Source organism: Bombus pyrosoma, linkage group LG14 (assembly GCF_014825855.1).
Source record: "Bombus pyrosoma isolate SC7728 linkage group LG14, ASM1482585v1, whole genome shotgun sequence".
In the NCBI taxonomy this organism is placed as follows: domain Eukaryota; kingdom Metazoa; phylum Arthropoda; class Insecta; order Hymenoptera; family Apidae; genus Bombus; species Bombus pyrosoma.
In genome coordinates this window covers 6,501,954-6,520,896 of record NC_057783.1, presented here as the reverse complement: position 1 = coordinate 6,520,896, position 18,943 = coordinate 6,501,954, and the positions used below count along the sequence as shown (strand labels likewise).

General features: G+C 31.4%; 1 protein-coding gene and 1 long non-coding RNA gene across 10 annotated transcripts; one reads left to right on the top strand and one right to left on the bottom strand.

The window, feature by feature from the left end:
- Nucleotides 1-64: 64 nt before the first annotated feature.
- Nucleotides 65-11,745, bottom strand: LOC122574929 (polyamine-transporting ATPase 13A3-like). Of its 5 annotated transcripts, XM_043743188.1 has the most exons (20): nucleotides 11,174-11,745; nucleotides 10,749-10,917; nucleotides 9,384-9,548; nucleotides 7,645-7,761; nucleotides 6,185-6,252; nucleotides 5,942-6,109; nucleotides 5,682-5,752; nucleotides 5,346-5,612; nucleotides 4,934-5,138; nucleotides 4,305-4,503; nucleotides 3,894-4,005; nucleotides 3,617-3,806; nucleotides 3,333-3,533; nucleotides 3,053-3,238; nucleotides 2,572-2,946; nucleotides 2,338-2,479; nucleotides 2,092-2,240; nucleotides 1,778-2,006; nucleotides 1,610-1,691; nucleotides 65-1,330 (listed from the first exon to the last, which is right to left on the bottom strand). In XM_043743188.1, the coding sequence occupies exons 4-20, from the start codon at nucleotides 7,658-7,660 to the stop codon at nucleotides 283-285; spliced, it is 3,708 nt and encodes a 1,235-aa protein (XP_043599123.1). In that variant the 5' UTR covers nucleotides 7,661-7,761; nucleotides 9,384-9,548; nucleotides 10,749-10,917; nucleotides 11,174-11,745; the 3' UTR covers nucleotides 65-282. The 5 variants fall into 5 exon arrangements, with proteins under 5 accessions (XP_043599123.1, XP_043599124.1, XP_043599122.1 ...); XM_043743189.1 differs by lacking the exon at nucleotides 9,384-9,548 and having other exon boundaries at nucleotides 10,737-10,917; XM_043743187.1 differs by lacking the exon at nucleotides 9,384-9,548.
- A 74-nt stretch (nucleotides 11,746-11,819) lies between these two features.
- Nucleotides 11,820-18,847, top strand: LOC122574941. 5 transcript variants are annotated; one of them, XR_006319241.1, is made up of 5 exons: nucleotides 11,923-12,164; nucleotides 12,698-12,811; nucleotides 13,421-13,590; nucleotides 14,942-15,048; nucleotides 15,508-18,847. It is a non-coding gene; the product is annotated as an uncharacterized LOC122574941 (long non-coding RNA). The 5 variants fall into 5 exon arrangements; XR_006319242.1 differs by lacking the exon at nucleotides 12,698-12,811 and having other exon boundaries at nucleotides 11,930-12,164; nucleotides 15,508-15,743; nucleotides 16,170-18,839; XR_006319243.1 differs by lacking the exon at nucleotides 12,698-12,811 and having other exon boundaries at nucleotides 11,820-11,946; nucleotides 15,508-18,844.
- The last annotated feature ends 96 nt before the right edge of the window (nucleotides 18,848-18,943 follow it).

Sequence of the window (18,943 nt, the reverse complement as noted above, 5' to 3'; positions counted from 1 at the left end):
ATAAATTACTAATAAATTACTATTAAAATTTCAAAAATATTATTCGACATTGAAACATTATTAGTAATATGCAATCGTTAATTTTATTAAATTATTGATAATTACTTGATAGTTATTACAAACATACACTATACATGTACAACAATTACAAGCATTATCTTGAAAATGTTTGTACCGTTTTACAGCATCACTCTTAAAGTTTCGAAAATACTTCGTAATACTTACGTACATATATTAGTACTGAAAATTGTAAAATCGGGTAAAGTATTTTCAAGGTGCGATTTAAACTCTAGTTACCATATTTGTATTTCGTGGTGATTCATCATCAACGAATGAGTAGTTATCAAATGCGTGCAATCCATCATTGTTTTTAGACTCTATTGTCCTATTGTTTTGTAAATTCGTTTTAGTCTCATTATTATAAGATTTCTCCTCTGAATACGTTACGTTAATGATATTTTCTACGCTCGGAGTTAATGGTAACGTTGGTAATTCTTTACTGAGCGTTGGCCAACTTAAGTTGTTCTTCAGCTCGTGTTCTACTCTCAAATATTCCTTCTTAGATTTCTCAGGTTTGTAAAATTTCGATTTGAATTTTTTCTCAATTAAATACTCTATAACAAACGTTTCAACGAAGAAACAAACTACAAAGTTCGCAAAAGCGAGTGCTAAAATAATAATCCTCCAGTCGTACACTGGAGGCAAGAGTAGTTGAAGCATATTTACTATCCAATTTGTTGGATAAACTGTGATATAAGCGCAAACGATGGTCAATAATATTATGGAAGATGTAAATGCAATATTCGTGTAAATGGCTTTTCGATATGGCTTCCCACGTGAAAATATTATAGCCATCGTTATATACTGGAACATAGAAACGCAGTAAACGGAATAATTCTCATAACACATATATCCCGTGTCATTGTTGTAAATGAATGGTGTAAACCATGGGAAAGTGCGAACCCCATGATAAGCGATAGCTTGAAAAATCGTCATTATCAACATATGTACAGACAAAGAGGAGATCGACGTGAAACTTAGCAAACTAGTCATAGGAGGTTTTTTTACTAACTGCTTTTCGTACGCTCGAGTTTTTCCGAAAAATGAAGCAAAGTTAACGATAAGACAGATATCGATGAACAGAAACTCCAAATCTGTCAGATCCGAGTCGATCGAGTAGAGAATAATGACAGATAAAAATTCTGTCAATGAATAGGTGACCATAAATTTGAAAATTCCAAATGACGTAACTAATGCAGCACGACCTTCCTTTATCACCTTTGGTACGCAGGTTATATCCGGTACTTTGGATGTGAAGGGGCTCGCAACGCTAAAAACGATATTTTGCTGAATGTTACGACACAAATATTCAGAATAATTCTAGAAATTTAAGCTAACTCTCCTTGTAAATAGAAAGTTGTTTCTTGTCTCCAAGTGTATAATTAAAAAATAAACTGAGAGCAAGCGTTGGCTAAATTTTTAGAATCATTATATAACATAAAAAATATGTACATAAATTATGTATGATAAACTTGTTATATATGAAAGTTAAATCGCCCGTGGTTGTTATGTAAAAAAATGATGTAATTCTTTAGCATTGAGATATTACCTAGATTCTGCTTCGGATAAGGATATGCCTGCGTGTGCAGCTCTCAGAGCACCGCAATCATTAGCACCATCTCCACACATAGCTAGAATGATTGTAAAACATTTTGAAGTGGCTATTGTACAGGATAATGAAATTAATGTACGACAAATGTTAAATGGCGATGCATACCCACATAATAACCAAGTTGCATTAATTCCAACACTAATTGTTGCTTCTGATCGCTGGTCATCCGGGCAAATATTGCACCACGGACGCAAATTTTTGCTATGATATCTGGATAATGCTCACGCAATAATTGCCATGATTGGCCTGTTAATGCGAATCGATAATTAATATTGCCTATATTTCGTTCTATATCTTTCAATTCCAGTATGTTAAGTTTTTTATTATGAAGACTCTGAAAAAGTGAAATAGCCAGCTGTTTTCTTCAATTTTTCTGAATATCAACTTTAAAAATTTCCATTGGAATTTAAGGAATTTACCAATTCTGAAGACATTTGTTGAGCATTGAAATAAATCTCAGGCTGTGATTTATTTTCTTCCATAACTACCGTCACATCTATCACAGATTCTTGCGGCGACAAAATGCCACATTCTTTTGCAACGCTCACTGCAGTCTGAATGTTATCCCCTGTGAATGTGAAAAGTGAGTGAGTCATTTTGCTATCCAACAACTAATACTAATATGTTGAAATGCCATCGTACGGAAATTGCTAAACTCTAATTACCCGTAATCATTAAAACATGTATGTTAGCTGTCCTTAGCTCTTTGATCACTGGTATAGTTGGTGCCTTCAACCTGTTTTCCATAATAACTAAACCTAGGAATTCAAGGTTCTGTTCGACCGCATCTCGAGGCAATTTCATTATCTGTGCAGGATATAGGAAATTTAATCGAAAATCTAATTAAATATAGAAAATTAGATGTTTATAAAAAGAAATATCAAGTTGATTATTTTTACCTTATTACTATTTTCGGGTAATTTCGTTTGTCCCATAGCTATCACTCGATAACCCTGTTCTGTGTAACGTTTTAAACAGATCATTATATCTTTTGGTATGGTTTCGGGTTTGCTTAAACTAAGTATCATTTCGGGTGATCCTTTCGTGTAAGCTTTGTACGTATCGGAACCCAGTACGCGTACTATCACAGACATTCGTTGGAGAGAGCTCGAGAATTGATATTGTTGCACTATTCCAATTTCCGATATTTCATTCATATTTTGCGTGAAACTATTGTTTTTCGGTGGTTTCACGATTGTTGGTGCTACGAGATCGTATTTATTTGAATGTTCGTTATTGAACTCTTCTAATATCCATCCGGTACTTTCGAACATCTAAAGCAATAATTAATCTAAATCAATAATTAATCACTCCTTTTTCCAATGATACTTCGATTCAAGGATGATTTCTGTATAATTGTAATTTATTATAGTAGATTACCTTAACGTCTAAAGGATCCCCGCAGAGTGTACCATTTATTAATGTTAAGCTATGACAAGTTAACATCCCCTCAAAAAGAAGGTGATTGTTTAATTTGGGAATAGATCTTTCTGCTTCACCGAGAACACCATTCGTGCAAGGCACAATACCCCACATATCTAAACCATCTTCTGTTAAAGTACCAGTCTGTACATAGAAATATACAAAAGATAATTAATTAATATTATATAATATCCTCAGATCTAAATTATATAAGTTATGCAGACTACATTCTTCTAACCTTATCGAAACAGATGCAATTTATACTGCCAGATACGTTAATAACTCTATTACTAATACAGTATATTTGTGCTCGTTTCAATCGTACTTGAGCGTACAGCTTTCCTACGGTCATTGCTGCAGGTAATGCTGGTGGAATTACTATCGTTATTATATCCAAAGCTTTTATCACTATATCTCCCGCTGTGATTCCTCTGGAAACCTAGAGAAAAGAATATTTGTGTAATATTTTATTCAAGAAATGCATTAAGCGTTTATTTTTGGAAATGAAAATATAAAATGTACCTTGGTTACAATAGTGTAAATGAAACCGCATGTTGCGATAAGTGCTAGTATGCCAATAAACTTGTAAGAATCTTGATCGAACTTAAAATCTGCAGGAGGTGGGTACAAGATAGCAGCGACCAAAGAACCTTTACTCGTATGGAATCCTGTTCGAATAACTCGAGCTAGAACTGGTCGGTCGTTGTAACTTCTAATGACGAATGTGAATTAACAGTTAAAAATAGTTTACAATTTATAACGTATGCAGCAATTATACATAGTTCGAACAAGGTATTACCTTGTTTGGATAATAGTGGTGCCGCTATACATCGTATGATGAGAGCATTCTTTAGAGTCGTACAAAACGTGACGCGATGGTAGTGGGGTTTTCGTTACGGGTACAGATTCCCCTAAAATTTTATTCAGTAAGTGAAAACTAATTAATGCAGTAATCCACAAGAGTATTCGAACACTTGTAGAAACTCTTTACGAATGTTATCATCTGTGTTAATACGAAAAATTTTAAAAACTGCAATGAGACTATCATGATTGTATTGATAAAATTTAAAACAAATGTGTATTTAATACAAGTTTTATATAAGTTTTATATAATACAAATAATATGTAAATAAAAATGTTTTAGGTAGGTGTTCAAAAAATTTCGTGAAACATTTACAATTAGTTACAATTAGTTTATGATTAATCATACCAGTCAGCATCGATTCGTTTAAAATGCATTGTCCTGTTAAAAGTACCGCATCGCAAACGACAGTAGCCTGATGCTTGGGTAATTCTATGATATCACCTGGTACTAAATCACTGCTCGGTATATTTTCTGTCACTTTAGAGTTCCTGTACACGCGAACTGTTTCCGTGGATGTGACTGTACCGTGAAGATTGATTTGATTCTGCAAAACGTTTCTCGTTTTAACATGAATATAGGATTCAAAGAGGTCTATAGAAAATTTACATTCACGCTTTGGGCTTTAGACATTTATAAATGGACTCTGGATTGCTGTAAAATTTCTAAGAAGAAATTACCTTACATACACTGTTCTAGCACATATTATAGAATAAATATAGCGAGGTTGTAAGAACTAGGAAACAAATAACTAGGAAAGGCCTTCAGTTTAATTATTCAGGAACAGACCTGAACTAGTTTTTTCTGTGCATTAGCCTAATCTAGATTAGTAAAATATGATGTTATAAAAATTAGACTTTTGATAAAGCTAATAAGCTACTCGGTTAACTTTACTCCAAAATAAAATTCTTTTACGACGTTTTACTTAAATAATGCCCGTTTCAGAACGCAATATGGTTTTAGAATAGCGTTTTTACCTTGCGAGTTTGTATTATAGAGCTGATAATTCCAAACAATGACATACATATGATTGCTGCGGTGTAGTATAAATAGCCTTCTGCAAACCACACACACAGAGTAAATACTTGAAAAATGTAAAATGGATTCAAGACTTCTAACAATAGTAATACGCCTATATTTTGCACAGGAACGCTGATTTCATTGCTTCCGTATACGATCCGTCTATAAAGTGAGAAGAGATATTAGAAAAATAATCATTAATTTCGAATAATACTCTGAATGTTAAATAAAAAATGAATATAATGAATTAAATATGTATAATGTAATACGGCGTTTTACTTGTTAGAGTAATTGCTTAATTATTCCGAATCTCTTAAAATCATGATGTGAATGCATAAATTATCACTTATTAGATTACTTTATCACTACCTAAGACATTGTTCTTCCTTAGAGAGTCCATGATTATTATTAAGATTAAGATCCGAACACAGTGTGTACTTGTCTAGGCCTACCAATCTAGAAAATGTATTTTGTGTAACGTCCCAGATGTAACATTGTTTTTTGCACCAGAAAGCTTTGACCTCGTACATTTCACACTGTGTGCCATTCTCTAAATTAATCTTCAACTTTTTACACCTGATTTTCTCGACGAACTCCTTGTCATTACTACCAAAATTTCTGAATAAATCCTGGGTACTAATAAAAAAGAAAATCTATTTGAATCTGTGAAGATTACATTGACAGGAAGTTCAGAACTGAACCAACCTGATATTCTTCGCTGAGATAGTCTTCACATCCTTCACGAAATACGATTTATATTTTCCTTGATAGTTATCCTAGATACGAAATTATATCCATAACTATTAATTAAATAATTTATGTTAATTCAAAAGATTAGTTTCTTCGTGGATATTTTGAATAAATATGTTTTGAAGGTCGAAATTTTGAATATTTGATACGATTGATATTTATATTTTTAAAAATTGATAAAAAATTTCTAATGACGCATAGTTCAAAATTCTTACAGTTATAAGCAATTTTGTGGCACAACTCAAAGAACACTTGTTGTGAGTAGCATAGAGATGTAATTGGGGATACCAGTGGAACAAGAGTCTGATCCACCCGATGGTTAATACGTAAGAAACATAGGTCAGGATACTTTTTGATTTGCTCTTTTCGAATCCATAAACACGCTAAAAGTAATATATCAAGTTTAATAAAGATATCTGTGAAATTATACTATAGAATAAATTATTGTAGATACTCACCATGTCTTCATCCTGACCAGTATGAATCTTCTGCCACTGCACTCTCGATGTTTGGTCATCCTTTATCCCTAAACAAAGAAAATCATAAAAATACAATGATTTCGCTTTTATTTTAAATGTTAAACTGTGAAATATTTCTCAGCATTCGATACACAGAATGTGTATTAATGAGAGAAATATTTCGAATAAAACTTTGATATTATATGTTTTGTAGAAGATTACGTAACAAATAATTTTCATTTGAGACATTTTTCTCTTATATTTTTACTTCCGCAAATATCCAAGGTGACAACTTTTATTGAACCACCTTATACATGTGTACAAATACTTCAGTGAAAGTTTTTGCTTCTGATAATTATACACTATGAAACATTAGTGACCTACATGGTGTGGAACGTATTAAACATGTAACTAAGTCGTGCAGTTTATCAATACGTATCATTTTTGATATAGTTTCTTTTGTTCAGGCAATAATAATAGAATCGATATCAATTAATAGCAAGTTATTTGTAATTGTAAAAATCTCAGTCTTTTCCTTTTTTTTTGGATTTAATGGTAGAACTCGAGTGCAGATTTCTGACGTCTTACGTTATCTTTGCGATGAATCAAAGCTGTTCGCGCGAATCACTCGAAGGAAACGTTTTCCCGTTAGAAACGATAATTCCTTGGCAAACACTATCCGGTTATGTCGTGATAGTGTTCGCTCGTTATCAGGTCATCAGACGCGATTGCATCTTAGATAAAAAAATATATATTTATAAGGATTCTGCAGAAATTCGTCATTAGCGATGACTGAGGAACGTGCAACAGCGAATCTTCTTATCGCTCGTAAATAAAAATTCTTTGGTTATACGTATTTGAAGGTTCGCCAATCTCGGTTGTTGACGTTATTGTCAGTTCGACAGATTAGCGAACACGTGGATTGATGTCGTTTACAAACAATTGCTTATTTTATCAACGTATCATTGTTTTATTTACTTTTTTATTTTATCATTGAAATAATATTTTATTTGCTTCAATATCTCCTTCCGTTTCAGGACGTATTTACAGTAACTAAGTTGTGGATGTTTATGAAATATGCAAATTTACTTTTTTATGAACACAGAAGTGAAAGAAGTGAAATCTACGCAGAGATTTGTTTCATCCGCTAAATATCATAACCAGTAGTATACTCTGAATATTATATATATATTTTAGTAATAAATCCTTGAATTTCCCACAGATACATAAGTAAATCTGTTTATATATATATAGTTTAATTTCTTCTTTATTTGATAAAATATATAGATCTCTAAATTCATGGCGGTATCATAGAGATTCTTGTCATAACTATTTTCGAAAACGATATCTTCGATGCGGTCTTTTTCCATCGAGTATTTATACGTGAGAAGACTAAAAAATCAATAGCAGCAGAAATATAATCAGAAGATGTTTTTGAATATATGTCACACGTGACTCACCATTGGATGTTGTCATAACTTTAAAATTTTGCTGCTGATGGTCCTTTCGAGTCCTCAAGTCCTTTCCTTGAACTTGAGACGCCGTCAAATACGGATTTCCGCTTGTACAAGCCGCAGCTAGAATAAAATGTAAAATTTTCACATAGATGAAGAAAACTTTCTATTGGATAATTTTAGAAAATCAATGATCCTTCGCTTATAAATAAATGATCAGACGCAAAAGAGATGAAAAGATCATGTTTAAATCCATTGTAAATGAAGAACAGGTGACCATGTTCCTTGCGAGGAATTAAACGGCGTACGGAAGGAATACTAATGCGACTATTTCGTGAAAGAAGACACTGCCAGAACAGACGTCAAATAGGTAGTTCGACACTGAACATGATTACAGTGACCGTGCACTTGAATTACGACATAATAAGTTGTTGGCGAGTCAAGTGGCGAAATTACAGCCAGCCACGTGTACTGACTAATCTATGCAATCTTATTCAAGTTTTCGATCAAGTACAACCAAATGCAAGTGGAACAACAAGACAATTGATGTCCACCTATGTACACCGGTGAACAGATCAATTAGACTATTCTACCTTTTAGACAGTACTTTTCTACTGTTAGTAAGACAGTTTCTTTCTTTACACTGCCTTCATCGTTATTTTTAACACTGAGTCGACAAATTAAAAAACGTATAATATCATACTGTAAGGATAAATATGTTTCTGCAAAAAGTACACTCCACGCATAAATCATTCCAATGCAACGATAATTCGATTTTGGGTACCATAGAATTTCTGAATAATTTTCAGAGAGTCTATGTCATAAAGACGAATGATCCATCATTTATTAAACTATCGTACAATTATTTGTAATTAAGGGAAAAAGAATTGAAATATTCATTCAAAGGATTAATAGACTATGAATGAGTAATGGTAAAAAAAAATTTCAATAGCTGTTTTCGAAACAACTTTTATGCATAGAACTGTTCTTTAAAGACTTATCCTTCTTTTGATTGACATTTATCTTAAAAGAACAAGACGCATACAAGCGATCTAATCTGGCTTTTACTGTATAAATTGAAGTCCTTAGCATGTTCAGTCTCGCCACCTTTCATTTCCTCATTTCTGATTTAACATCTCCGTAGACCTTGCAGAACTCTTTTTTTGTTCAGCTCCTTCGATCAATGACGATATAAACGTATTCGTAGTTTATCTTTTCGTATTAAAGCTTCGTATAGCTAGAATAAATTTCACAATCAGTAATATCAAACAGAATTGTGGACATTTTTCAACGACTGTTCAAGGTTCGATTGTATCGGAAATCAAATTACGATACATTGGAAAGCTGCATCATGGACATATATTTTTTCTCTGTGATATCATTCTAGCGTGAACCGGTTGAAGAATAAGATAAAATAGGATTGGAAGCACGTGTCCTGTTATTTCACTGTTATCTTACAATGATCATGCTTGCTAAAGTATTCTTAGATGATTGGTTCTTTTATTTACCATCTGTTACACACGCGTTCATAGTATGCTATTCATTCATTGCAGAAAAAGATTCTAAGATGTAGACTGTCGCAATATCGTCCGCTTGAATCGTCATTTTTAACATAAAATGACGGTTAATAACGATAATTTGTTTTTGTATTTTTCTAACGTCATTCAGATCTTGATGTAATCGAGAAATAATTACGATCCTGACTTATACGTGGACGCATTTTTATTTGATGGAATTCTACGTACACTAATAGCTCTAATTAACGCGATAAACTTCATCTGACTTCGTAGTAAAAATTGTATAGAACGATGAACATTGCTTTTAAGTCACAATTCGTGTTAGTTCTGTACCAGAAATTTCCAAGTTTCTATCAACGGATTAGAACTTCATAAAAGAATAGCAGAAAATATCTGTAACATATTTTAGACGTATTAAAATTTACTATAACAAAGGTAATACATTTGATGATAATTTCAAGAACTTCTTCTAATATAGAACAATATATTGCCGATATTTTGTCAGATAAAAGATACTGTTAATATATTGACTTAGAAAAAGACAAAAGAATGCAAAGCTTATATGTAATAGCACATTTGATTGATTCTTCGAAAAAAAAAGACAATTTGTACTTTTGAATACGGTATGTAAGTACTTTCTTCAACATTCTATTGTAGTACTTAAGTGTATTATAGTGAAATAGTTCTTTCGACATTTAATTACAGGAAACCCAATAATTTATCGACTTCATTTTTCCATATTATAAAGAAGTTATACAAAAATTTAATTTACTCATTACTCTGAATGAAATTTATGTTAGGGCACAATGTATAGGCATTGACAAATGACTGTAAAGATAATAATTTGCTTTTTATTTATGTATGTTGAAGTACATTCTAGCGATAACAAAAGTAATACGTTTATCAGTAATCAGTACATAAATTTCAAGATAAAAGAGACATAATAGTATTGTGGAAATATGATACTTGTATCGCTATTACTCCATTCTATTATGTATAAACATTATCGGCTCCATGCAATGCCCATTTTATTGTGAAATGTGTGTCACGAAAGGCTTTTATGTGAACGGTGTTATTTACCATGTCATTAGAAATGCAACTCGCGCTTCTATACTTTTAGGTACAAGTCATTGCATAACGCAATACCCGCAACTTTAGTAACTTGTTCTTTCGCAAAGATCAGTGATCTGTGAATGAGAAATGGAAAAGAGAAACAAAAGTAACGCAAAAATTGACGTCTCATAAAAAAATTCGCGATTGCGTGTATCGTTTATAAAAAGCTACTTTTCCTTTTCATTCGTGCTGATTTAAATGTTCAAACTCTACTGATTGATGAATTAAACTGTTACTTTCACTATGGTTGCTTGTTTCCGGTTCATTTTTATCAATGACTAGAATAAATCGGCGAATGTATGTATATCGTTACATTATTTGAAACAATCGGGAATTATATTTTGATGGTAAAATTAATCAAGATTCTATAAAACAAAAACAAATGAAAGATTAGTTTGTGAAATGTGAAATGGTATAATTAAGTAGTTGGCGATAAATAAATAGATACTGAAAAATATTTTTACTTACTGATTTGCTTACCGAAATAAGTACAAAATTGTGTGCAGTTTACGTTATGAAGAGAGTACAAGAAATAGCCTTCTATTCTTCATTTATTATGGAAGAAAGCAATTATCGCAACATAAGTTGATAAATAATATCGCAAATTTTATGTTGTTTATGCTATAGTGAATACACCCTAGAATGAATGCTGAAAACGTATGAAATATTTACAGTGGCTACAAAAAGAATTTGTACATATTCTTATTTTGCAATGAAGCATATTGTCATCAGCATCTATACATTTTATATTCATAGTGTTAATTTTTTGTAGTCGCATGAAAGTACTATTATAGGATACGAAATTTATCATACTTGAGTCTAATTAATTAATATGTGAGTATTATAGCAAATGCAATAGTGTGCAAATAGCTTTTGTAGCTATTGTATAAATAGAAGAAACATACTCGAATTTTTAGTAATCCTTCCCTTGGTCCAATCCCTTTATTTTCACGGGGACGTAGTCCAAGGCTTGCGCACGAGTACGTGCATTCCCAACGAACTTTTAATCGAGCAATTTTCACCGCTACTATATCTTCACAAGAAACGCGAAAGATTTACAAGTTCTTGGCTGTAATTTTTTTCTCGCTTCTGTGTTCAATATTACCGATACTAAATCGTAAGTTCACTATGATTACGACTTATCGATGCACGTGATAAAGACCGAGGAAAATTTTACTTCTTTACTTCAAGGATCATTAAAAGGAAATATCGAAGTCAAAATCAACAGTGATATATATCGAATCGTGTATAGTATCAATATATCGAATTGTAGCAGGAAGTGTCACAAGGCCAACGTTTTAATCGTGATCGAATCGAAAATTGATAATGTACACTCTACGAAGACCGATCGGGAATATCAAACGTTTCGTTAAAATGGTTTCCTGATAGTACAGAGATATTCTAGATAGATTCGATCAATCGAAGTGACCTATCATTTCAACGAATGCACCACTACCTGTTTCGCGCCACGCACCCGGCTATACTGTGCCATTCTGTACCTCTCCTGTAACTCTGGTGTACGAATTTATCCCCTCTCGGTCTAGCTATCGACGATCGCTCACTTTTCTCGCGGCAGAACTTACCGATAGATCGCACACCGATACATATTTAACTCTTTTCCCTGTGGCGACACGTGACTTACGTCAAATCGACGAACTAATTTCGCAAATGGGAGCAGGTGAAAACATGATTATTTGAACAAATCAAGAGCACGTACAGTAACTTACGAAAGTATTCGAACACTTGTAGAAACCTTTTACCACTATATTCTGTGTGTTATACGAAACATCTTGAAATTTCAGTAATAGTGTAATGAGACCGGTTATCACAGTTATATTGGTACAGCTTGAAATAAATCTGAAAATGTACATGGAAGCTACAACGTATTTAGTGGAAGTACGTATATTGTAGAAATCACAAAAGTATTTAGATTAGTATTAATAGAAATTTGTTTTATCTAGTAAATATCATAATAAATACTCTACTTTGAATATCTCATATATTTTTGCATATTATATACATTGTGTGCATTCTTGCACCTTCAAATTTCCTATAAATACAGTGGCTACTAAAAATATTTACACATAGTCGTATTCATTGCAACATTTATGTAGTGATTAACTAGGTCCAAGTATATTAAATAGCATGTCATTTACTAATATTTTCATACGATTACAAAAATTTGATACTACGAAAATGAAATATAAAATCTGATAAAAAATGGCTTGATTGAAAAATAAGGCTATGTGCAAATACTTTTTGTAGCCACTGTCTATAAAAATCTGCAATTTATTAATAAGCCTAAATATTCAGTACGATCATCTTTAACACTTATTGCATGTTTTAAATGGCTATTTATGTTTTATATTAATATTTTACTAAATATATGTTTGTAGTAACTATTTTGTAACTTCTACATATATTTTCAGATCAGTTTCAGATTTAACAAATATAATGAAGACAATCATGTCTCATTAGAGCAATAACGAAATTTCGAAATGTTTTATATAACGCTTATAATGTATACATAAAAATTTTCTATAGTAAGTGTACAAATATTTTCGTCAGTTTTAATTTTGCTTGGATTTTGCTGATATCACTTCATTGACGTCAATAAGTCTGCGAGATGGAAATTCATTCACTCGATCGTTTCGTGCATCATACAGCACGCGTGATACTGTTCGATAAAGAAATGCCTTTCACTTACATATATCCGGAAGCATGGCAATGATATTTTATTAATACACTACTTATTGATTTTACTGATACATTGTATATTTCATTGAAATAATTTGTTATCTTGTAATATCTTGTAATCTCGTGATAAAAAAAGATAAGGATAATAATCGAAATTTACATATCATTAATTAAAATTAATTGTTGGTATAAATCATATATTGGTATTTCGGAAATATAAAAGAGATGAAAGTTATTTACTTATAAAAAACATAAAATAGTTCTTAAACTATTTACCTCATTATTATACAGAATTATATATTTCATCAAAATAATTTGTTGCTTCATAATGAGAGGGAAAAATAATGTAATAGAAGAAAGTTATATGTGATTAATTAGAAAAGAAAGAAAAATCGTTGATGTAAATCATATACCGGTGAAGAACTTGTATTTAGAGATTATTATTTATTTTCTAGTTTCACAACGTTCCACGTAAAAGATGAATTACGATAGCAACTGCAAATTACGAGTAGCTGCAATGCATTGACAAGTACTCGGAGAAGCAAGTTAACATCTACTCGTTAATGAAAATTTCGCATAGTTGTTCATATACGATGAGATTATTTCGCGTTTTTCAACAACAGAGGTAATGCATTTAGCTTATTATAAAACCTGTTTTTTTCTTTTATTCTGTGAAACATTTTATTTTGTCTCGACAAAAATAAATGTCAATCGACGATGTTCACAGACGATTTGTTAGATTAATCGTGTAATTGATTTAGTGCTTAATCACTTAAATCACTTTGCGTTATTCTGAGATCCGATTTTATCTTAAAGTCGTTTTTATATAATTGTGTTGATATAATTATATAATTTATAAAATTATTTTACCTTAATACATATTTGATATAAGTTCTTTTCAATATTTTTTTATTTCCATCATTTTCTATACTACAATATATTGTTTTACGTCTTTCCTCGTGCATTATTATTTAGGACACACATTCATTTCTTACAGACAAGACAGTAACGCGTGGTTTGAAGGCCTAATTCTATTTTGGCACTTAAATATCCAAGCTTATCGTTTAATATTCACAATATCTTTCTTGTCAACTGCAACTCAAAATAATTATTTATTAATTAATTGCGGCTTTTCGAATATTAATGGCGATTTAATAATGATAAGGGATTGTCAATATGGATTAGTTTTGCACGTGATGGCAATTAACACAAAACGCTCAAATAATAATAATAATAAGAATAGATACTAAGAGTGTTTATTGCTGCAAAATTTTAAATTGACGCAACTTGAACGCTCAAAAATTTTGTGTAAACTTGGTCTAGACAAAAAAGGAGCCTATCTAATAGATTTAAAATATTTCGGGTTTGACTTCTTTATATGAACGTCGAATTTTAGTTTTTACTATTTGACGAATAAATAGGCCGAATGTATGATATGTAAATAACCATATATTTTCCATTTAGAAATGGGTGTAATAAAATAGAGCAAGCATACAGTCTGAGATATATTTATCAAACAGTGATATTTCAGATAAAAAGATATGCGAATAATATCACGAAAATGCCTGATAATAATATTGTTACGTGTCGCGCTCATCAGCAAAGACATCCTCAACATGATCGCTTATCTCGAGACACACAGTCTAACATGAGCCACTGTCATTTGCGGTAATCTTACCGGTTGCTGATTTTAATTTCGAAAATTATTGATCATAATATGTTATTTTACGACATCCGTGTTATTATATCATGTCGTAAAATCTTGCTGGAACTAATGGCCAATAATTCTTAAAAATCAAAAAGTAAAGGCAGGATAAATATTTATTTATTGCTATTTCACTAATCCTTACGATTAATAAATAATATAATGGCACTAAAGATGTAGTTACTTTATAGGTTAGTGAACGTAAAATAGCGAAAGAATCATAATTTATGAAGCTAATAATTCCTATTAAGTTAATTTTTTCTGCTTTTAGATAACAAATGAGGATGGGAGAAATATTCTGGAAGTATGGATTTTGAATTATATAATGTACAATATAATATAAAAATAAAACTTTTGTTGTTATTTCTATACTCAGAGGTAAGATCACAATAGCTATTATTATATTGAATGGATAAATCTATCACACCGTTCTGAACCAAAAAGACCTTTATTGTACGCATATACATGGACTAGAGATAAAAACAAAAGAACAGCTTAAACCTATCGATTGTAACTAGAACTATCTTCTAGTTACTATTTCTTGTAACTAACGCATCTACATATGGATGATGAGCACGAACTCACGTTGTCATTTTCAACAACTTTTAATCAATCAAATGAAGCTATTTATAAAGATCACAATCAATCGAGAAAAGATTACGACAGTACTCCGATCTTAAACGTTTTCTAAACAAAAATAAATATTTTTTGATGAATGTGTCATCGTAATATCTGCATTTCATACCCTTATAAGATTACTGTTTCGTTTGCACCTTAATCAATCAAGCTTATCGAATGTCTCTTTAAATTTATACATGGCGCAATTTATATTTGCAGGTACAACAGAACAGTGAACTAAATGAGCTCGAATCAATAATGAAGCACATCTGCACATACTTTAGACATTTGTTTTATTAGAACAAATATAAGGTTCATAAATTACCACATTGAAAACATTCTTGAAAATCATCAGTATATGTCTGGAAAGCTACAAATTACTCTCTAATTAGAAAACGCTGCAAAAAAACTCTGACTGTAATTTCAAATTCTTATGATTTTATTTGAAATCTTACGTAAGTACATAATTATATGGAATTTTTTGCCACACTGAGGGTGAGATTAGAGATCAAACTTCGTTTTACATAAAATTTATCGATGGAATGGAATATGAATTATTGGAAAATCTACCTACAGAAAAACACTTTTCAGATCAGTTATAAGATTAATAATTTGTATTTCTTTAGAAATTTTTAAATCAATCATGAAAAAAGGAAGCGAAAAAGTAATTTATCACAGTTCAAAGTACAATGAATAGGAATTAGCTCTGAAATCATTATTTCCACTCTTCGCGGCGATGATGTTTGTTGCTTTCTTATCATAAGATCAGATATCTGCATTACTTTCTGGCTTAATTAGCGGATCGTGTAATCGCAAATTAATTTTCATTTACGTGTTTTCACCCGCATGCTCATATGCTGTATGATTTTATTGTAACGCAGGTATCTGCCTCACGAAACTAATGCGAGTAAATTGCACTTCATAATCACACGATCGTACGCCTTGATGCCTACCATCGGATAATCAGGGCATATCAAGGTTGATCCAATAGATCCCCATTGGCGTACATGCGGGTTGTATTATAAAGATCTCACTTATGAAGATTCTGCATCATCAGTCCTACGCTTGTGATCGGCGAGGGCTGATATCCAGGCTAATGTCAGTGAAATTAAGATCATTGCTGATGCAAGTCTGCACCTTCAAGTGTCCTCGAAATATTTAATCGCCTATATTATTTCCAAATTTCACTAGTTATCTCTCTTTCAACGTAATTTGCATTAAATAAAAAATATTTAGATAGTTTCATTGAAAAGTATTTAATCTAATATCGCAAAATACATCCTCGACAGTATTTTTTAAATAACAAATTTTTCGCAAAAAGGACATATCCACTTCTAAATGCGCTAAAAAATATGAAATAATTTCTTTTTTGTTTATATTATATTCGGACACATATGCAATAATGGTTCAAGTCACCCACTTACTTACAACACAACATGTTCAATATATTGCAACCTTTTCGAAAACGGCGCAAAATGCTGTAAAATGTTTCTAGTTTAGCAATACTTGAGGTCTATATTAATAAATTTCAACCTGTTTATCTTTATCTGATTCAAATTTCAACAAATTTACATTTTATTGCATTAAATTGCGATATATTATAGCACAATGCCACCAAGAACATGTTTTAATAATGGCCAAATTGGTAAGCGCCGCTTGTATCCGAGCGGATACAAATTGCATTCAATGTAAATTAATAGTGGACAGATTAAAGAAATTATGTGTACATCAAACTAGTCACTAACTTAAGATACAATCATTACAATTATCGATGTTGTATAATTATAAATAGGAACAGACTATATATTAGTAGCATTTTTAATTTTGCACCGCCTTCGAAAGGGTTGCAATATACATTTAATATGCTGTTTAGTAAGCGAATGAATGACCTTAACCGTTGTTGCATATGTGTTGGAATAGAATATAAATAAAATAGAAATTATTTTAGACTTTCTAGCGAATTTCGAAGTCGGTAACATGCCTTTTAGAAAAATTTTTATCTCACATTTGTTAGCATAGTGATTAATATTACAAAGCCAACGTAGAATGATTTCCATTATCGTTAAGAAGATGGTAATTTATTTTTATCTATTTATTATTTATTTCAATTTTTAATCCTTTTAAACGAATCCGGAGAATAATTTTTTTTATGGCGGAAACACGAGTTGAAGCCTATATTGAAAATCACAATCGTCGAACAATTTCCTCATGCAGAGTAAATTACTGAAATAGCGCTCGCAGGTTGCTGCTTTGAATGCAGTACACGAAGAAGGAGTAATTCTAGAGGACCGTTGCATACAATAAAATAAGCCAAGAAATCACGAGTTATGTTGGGACGAAACATATCAATTTCTGATGGTTTGATAAACGACGCTATGGAAATCGTAAATGAATTTACATGGTCAGCACTTCGAAGAAATCAGCTAGAAGTGGGAAAATACTTACATAATTTGACGGCGAATTCATTGCAAGCAGATTCAAAGATACTGATAGCTACATTTCAATATCTTCAGTACTAACAACGAAGGTTATGGAGAAGTTGAGCGAAGAATATTACCCTTAATTCTAAGTTGGACAGTAACCGTATATAAATTACACTAAATAGAGTAATTGATCTTGACAAAAAGAATTTCGCCAAGATCTACGTTGCTCTTAGTCGTGTAAAAAATTTGGACAACTACCCAATCTTATCACTTCCAGTGACGAGTTTGTGAAGAAACTATCAGACACAATGAAATAAAATGGGTGAATAATAATAGGTCATTTGCAATAACAATAGTTCACAGTAAACAAATTGGAAAAATTTTGTAAATGGGACCAATCGGTGAATTAGTCCTACAAGATACAGAAGGTTTCATTCCGATAATTCAATCCAGAGAGTAATCGACGAACATTAAAATTAGATTTTTGCAAAAAAGGTAGTTTACAATAAACAAAACCAAAAATTTTTTTGGCGGGACCAGTGGAAGAACATGTCCTACGAGATACAAAAGGAATCATCCCGATTGGTCAATCCGTTTCGTAGAAATCGGCGAACATACATGAAAAAGAAAAAGAGGAAGAAGATTACTTATCAAATTAAGATACCTCCCTTTTTTTCCGAAGTCGGTATAAAAATAATGCTGATGATTGCCGATTAACTGATTTACGATTGAAGATTGTAATGATATTCAGTAGCAGATAACAGGAATGAGAATTCTCTCGGTCAAAGCTATCATTTATGTCAGTAAAACAACGTTTATCTGGAAGTTAATGAATAGAGAAACTTGAACTATGAGATAAGAATGCATGGAATATTTAATGCTACAATGATACAATAGTTAATTTTAGTATCTTGTTTCTAATTGTCTGTTTCGTATTAGTGAAATATACTTGAATATATAAACTCATACTCATGATTTTATTAACATGTTTTATATTATTATGTTGAAGAATTTCTGAATTTGCAATATTCTGTTTAAAGTAAAAAAATATATTTATTCTTTTATGTACAAAAATTGAAGTATGTAGTATTTACAAGTATCTTATTTCTGCAATAGCATGTAAGTAACGCAATGTAAATATATGTAAATATAAAATCTTTCAAAACTTTTCGATTTAACAATATTTATTATTTTAACCGCGATTTCCAACGAACTGTTAAATTGTCTGCGAC